Raw genomic sequence first — 5,916 nt, forward strand, 5'->3', positions numbered from 1 at the left:
ATGCTCACCTTCCTAGACCTGGATGGAGGGGGGAGGACCTTGGACTTCCCACAGGGCAGGGAACCCTGACTGTTCTTTGGACTGGAGAGGGAGGGGGAGGATGGTTGGGGGAGGGGAGGGAAATGGGAGGAGGTGAGGAGGTGAAAATTTGTAATAATAATAATAATAATAATAATGATAATAAAAAGAAAAAAGATCAAAATAAAAAATGAAAAGATTAGCAATAATATAGAAGACTCAAGTGGATAGATAAACCAAGAAGCCCAATTACTTGTCTAAAGGAGAAAGTTAACAATATGGATGAGATGACCAAACCTTTAGAGGAAACATCCAATAGCATGAAGTTGAGGCTAAACAAAGTAATTGAGCCTAGAATAGAACCAAATATAAATACCAGAATAAAAGAATCAATCAATTAAATAAAAGGCACCATGACAAGTGTCAGCATTAGATACGGCCAATCAAAGGAATGAATTTGGGGGATAAAAGATAGAACAAGTTGAGACAATATTAAATTCATGCAACCTACCATATCTATACTAACCTATTTCTGTATCTATAGCCTCTGCACTGGTTGGGGGTGGTGGTAGAAGTTACAGATCCTGGTGGCTTGCTGGCCATCCAGCCTAGCTATAATGATGAGCTTTACAATCAGTGAGAAACCTTGCTTTTATCACCCCAAATAAAGTGGTGAGCTAGAGCTTAAAACTTTCAAAGTTGATATCTGGCATTCAAGCATGTAGGCACAGCCAACTGCACCCCCACGAACACACATGCATATAAACACAGACATGTATGCACACATACATACACATACATATAAAGAAAAGGGTAGGGAGAAAATGATGAGATAAGCATGGCCCAAATTCAAGAACTTAAATATATTCAAGAGACAAACCCCCAAGAATCCATGATGTAGAAAGATAAGTACAGAAAGTCTAACAAGATAGACAATATAATCAGTGAGACTGTAGTTTTCTTAACTCAGTGAAAGATATAAATTTCTAAATCCAAATATGAGAGACACTTGTAACAGGTTTTGAATCTAGTTGAAGAGAGGAAGGGAGGTCAAGATAATGATGGAGAAATCTACAGAGACAACTGAACCAACCCTATGGGATCTCATGGGAACTGATAACTGTGGAGCCTCCATGGGACCAAACTAGAGCCTTCATATGTGGGAGACAGTGATGATGCTTGGACTATCTGACAAGCCCCTGGCAATAAGTCGAAGATCTATTCTTGGTGCATGAGCTAGCTTGTTGGAATCCATTACCTATGAAGGGATTTCATGCTCAACCTTAATGCAGTGGGGAGGGGCTTAGTCCTGCTCCAAGTTAATGTGACATACTTTGTTGACTCCTCATGGGAGCCCTTACCCTTGGGAGAAGTGGGTGGGGGATAGGCTTGGGGGGAGGTGAGGGAGGTGGGAGAGTGGTGGGGGTGGGAGAACTGTGGTGGGAAGGTAAAATGAAATTTAAAAAGTAAATAAAATGCATGTGATTAAAAAAAGAAAATTAGTCAATTTCCACACAATAGACATGCACTTTCAAGACATACAGATTAATTGATAAACAACAGGTAGTTTACCCACACAGTGGAGTATTATTTGGTCATAGGAAGAAACAAAGTAGTGAGATGGAAAAATGTGGGTCACTCTCCAAAGCATTAGTTTGATGAAAATAAGCCAGGCGCAAATTATCACATGCTGTATGATTCTGGTGATGGGGAACATCCACAATTGTTAACTTTATAGTAAAAGAAAGGCTTGTGGCTGTCAGGGTCTGGGGGGAAAGAAGGTGGGTGATTACTGCTTAGTGGGGACAGAACTTCCTTCCATGCTGATAAAAATGTTTGCAACTTGGTGGAGGTCGTTGTTCAACATTCTGATTGTATTAAATGCCACTGACTTGTTAAATTCAGATGTTTAACTTGTTAAAATCAAGTGTTTCACAGTACTTCATATGAGTTTCTGCTCCAAAGTTTTAAGCTGCATATTTTATTTCCATCAAAAAATAAAACTTATGAGAAGCTTTAGGTACCATAAGAGTTTGGTTAACTTGCCTCAAACTAGAGGTACTTTTGATTTGAGCATTTTCAGAAGACTTTGAGGATGGAAAATCCACACTGAAGTGTGGGTAGCATGATTGCATGTACTGAGGTCTCTCGGTGAAACAGGTGTAGGTCTACTGAGCACCAGAATCCACCCCTTTGTGTCCTGACTGCAGACACATTGTAACCAGCCACCTCAAGACCTTCCCCTGGGTTACAACACCGCCATGTGAGAATTAATTGATTATCAATGTGATTTGTTCTTTCCACCCATCCTAGGAAAGCAAAACACCAGTGTAGACAAGAGAACAAGCATTTATTATCAGAATGTTCCGTATTTGGAGAGCCATCTGATGGATTTGTAACTTCTGTCTCTTCAAAAACACCCATGTTTACCTAAAAACTGAGATGGAAAGAACACATTAGAATGAATGTCTCAGTCTCCCCTCCTGCCCAAAGATCAATATTACATGTGTCTTCTTCTCTAATAAATAGTTTTTTTTTTCTTTCTGAGGAGAGATCAGAATAGTATGGGTCCACGGGGCAGGAGATGTGACCTAAGAAGAGTGCATGCATTCCTGATTATAAAAAGCGAATATACTTAAAAAAATAACATAACATGTACAGCCTGCTGTTTGAAAGACACTTAATTCATTGATCACTGTCAATGGTCAGGAAATTTGTTTAAATCAGAAATCTCCTATGTAGATGATGGAGAATCTCCAACCATCTAAAATTCGATATGCATGCACACAAGAAAGTGGTGGAGATTGATGCATTCACAGGGAAAGCTCCCATAATATGTTTTAGGTAATGACCAAGCCGTGATGACAAATGGGAGAGCAGATTCAATTATGTTTTAAAGACCTTAAAATTTTGTATCTGTGTAGGTGTGTGGGGCAGCACAAGCACACATCTTGTGTGGGAGGGAGTTCCAGGGGAGGAGAACAGAAAAAACGCTGATGTTTCTCTTGTTATGCTGCTTCTGTGTTTCACTGAGTTTCTATCTCATACTTATTTCCTGACTCAAAACAAGTTTTAAAACTGTAAAACAATGCATTCATAATGAGGCGGCCAATTAGTAATCATTGCTAATGTGACTGAAATTGGAATCACTTTGGAGACACAAATGCATGCATGTCAGAAAAGGTTTAACTGAGGAGTAAAAACTCACTCGAATACAGGCAACAACAGCTCAGGTGAGGCCTCAGACAGTATAGCAAGGAAAAAGGAGGCCAGTTGAGTGAGTATCAGCACATTCTTTTGCTGTTGTCTGAATGCAGACACAATGTAATCAGCTGTCCTAAGCCATTCTTCAAACCATGATGGGCTGTACCCCCATAGCAAAATGAGAACCCAAGTAAACCCTTCCCTCCTTGGTTGAGTTGCCTTCCTTGAATGTTTTGTCACAGCAATGACAAAATGAACACACAACTATAATTATTAAACAGCATATAAAAGAACACCAGCCTGTCAGATTTGCCGATGATCCAGTGTACTTGTTCTATTTGTGACCGTGTTTGTGCTACAAAGCCGAGCTGAATATTTGTGACTACACTACTTCACAGGAAGTGTCTGTTGGCCCCTGACTAAGTCATAGCCAACAGACAGAGATCTCAGGCTCCTCATTCATCAACCTAATGTCTTGCTTATTTCGCAGCTCATAGGACATTGTCCACCTTCTCCCATCATCTTACTTGTAAGGAGAGCATTGCTTCCATTTCCTATCTCTGTTGTAGTTGTCAGTCAGTGAACACCAACTCCGATTCAAAATGTAGCCTTCCTTGGTACATTCGTTAATAAACTTTTTTCTAAATTGGAAAGGGAAGATACACATTGGAGGATCTGCAGAGCAAAATGGGTAAAGGATACATTAAGAACACTGTCCTCAAATTAATACCTGTGGAGAAAACAATTATTTTTTTCTATCAGATTGTTTTCAAGTTCTGCAAATTATGCAGAGAAGACAATATCTGAGCTTATTTTTTCCCCAAAATCCAAAATCTTTTTCCTCTGGGGTCCTGCCATCTTATATATACTCTTATAAGACTCTCACCCAGTGCTGTGCAGTATCTCCACCTTCCTTGGAAGTAAAAGTCAAGGGAACACCAGTCAAAGTCACTGTGGGTGGAGATACAACTGTAGTGGACTTCATCACCATAGATGAATGGAAAGACACAGTTAGCAATGGGAATTTCTGGAAAAGAGAATGATTTCAGAATATAAAATTAGTTCATATTGGAAACTAACTTTGAAATTGTTTGCTTCTTGAGGTTGGTCTCACTGTGTAACCCAGATACACTTTAAACTCAGTCTATAACCAAGACTTACTTGTAGCTCATGACAGTCCCTCTGTCTCAGCTTTCTGAGTGTTGTGATTGCAAGCTTGAGCTATTGTGCATGACTCAGACTTGACTTTGGAAAGCCTGTTTTGGAGACAGGATACTGATCGCTCTCTCACTACCCCCACATACATCTAAAGCCGGTATCTTTTGCTGCCTTTCATGCTTGTGACACAAAATATCTGCAAAAACGTCCAAGGAAGCTTCATTATGTCTCAGAGATGGGTTCAGGTTGGAGATGCTGGTTTCCTCAATGAAAGTCCTTTAGCAGTGAGGGATCTCATTTGTCAGAGTTCTTCTCTGGTGAGAGTTCTTCTCACCATCTGTGTTGACTAGTTTTTTTTTTATCAGTTTGACACAAACTAAAGTCACCTGGGAAGAGTGAATCTCAATCAAGGAATTTTCTCTGTCAGATTGGCCTGTGTACATATCTGTAGGGCTTTTTCTTGACTAACGATTGATGTAGGAGGGTCTATTCCACAGTGGACGATGTTCTTGGAAGGCTGTCCTGTTTTCTACAAGAAAGCAGTATGAACAAGGAACAAAGAGCAAGCAGATTGGCAGAATTCCTCCATGTTACCATCGTCTGCCCCTGTTTGAGTTCTTGCCCTAGTTTCCCTCAGTGATGGTTTGGGATTGTTAAATGTTAACTAATAAGCCCTTCCTTCTCAAGCTGATTTTTGTATTTTATCATGGCAACCAAATGTAATTAGAATAGAAATTGATATTGGTATTCCTTAAAATGGACTTGACAGTCTTGTTCTTTTCTTCCTGTTCAGCCACACCTTTTAATATACATTATGTGTAATTATCACATCAAAAGCATGAATTCAATGACACAAATACTTAGGATGAAACATAACAGAAAGTTAAACCTCAGGTCACCTCTTCAAGAAAGATACAGAGTAAATAGTCCTGGGACGCAATTTAGAAATCTGTATTGGAAACGAGTGTGAAAACAGCCAATGGCCTTTCTCATTCCATTTGTAGGAATCAACACAAGGTGAACTGTCCACAGAGAGATGAACTTCCATACTGGTGTGGGGATGCCTCACGATTTTTTAAATTTATTCTTCTCTCATACATTACATTCTTACTGCCGTTTCACCTCCACGACTGTGTTGTTCTTCGGGAAGACTGTGAAGGATCTGTGGAGTTTTGGACTGGAAGCAGCATTCTTCCATCTTTACTGCCTCGTTCCTGCTTGAGTTCCCTTCCCTGACTTCCTTCAATAATGAATTGTGGTTGGTAGGTGTAAGCCAAAAAAGCCCTTTCTTTTCCAAATTGGTTTAGGTCAGTGTTTTATCACAGCAACAGACAGATATCAAGACATATCTGTTTCCCTCTATTCTGGAAAAAATAAATTTCCTGTTTTGCCAAAGTGATCTCTAAAACATCTCTCCAATATCTCATTGTCAACCATGTTTCTCTCTTTTCCTTCCTTCCCTTTTTCCTCCCTCCCTCCTTCCTTCTTTCCTTCCTCCCTTCCTTCCTTCCTTCCTTCCTTCCTTCCTTCCTTCCT

General features: G+C 39.9%; 1 protein-coding gene across 1 annotated transcript in view; it reads right to left on the reverse strand.

Moving 5' to 3' along the window:
• Nucleotides 1–2,351: 2,351 nt before the first annotated feature.
• The window catches only part of LOC102000240 (binder of sperm protein homolog 2-like), a 7,596-nt gene continuing 4,031 nt past the window's right edge, over nucleotides 2,352–5,916 (reverse strand). Inside the window, exons 3-5 of the mRNA XM_013355493.1 lie at nucleotides 4,109–4,249; nucleotides 3,750–3,897; nucleotides 2,352–2,455 (exon numbers count right to left, since the gene is read on the reverse strand). Of these exons, the coding sequence (XP_013210947.1) occupies nucleotides 2,449–2,455; nucleotides 3,750–3,897; nucleotides 4,109–4,249 (296 nt within the window). The 3' untranslated portion in view covers nucleotides 2,352–2,448. The remainder of the gene's footprint in view (nucleotides 2,456–3,749; nucleotides 3,898–4,108; nucleotides 4,250–5,916) is intronic.

Source organism: Microtus ochrogaster, unplaced genomic scaffold (assembly GCF_000317375.1).
Source record: "Microtus ochrogaster isolate Prairie Vole_2 unplaced genomic scaffold, MicOch1.0 UNK139, whole genome shotgun sequence".
NCBI lineage: Eukaryota > Metazoa > Chordata > Mammalia > Rodentia > Cricetidae > Microtus > Microtus ochrogaster.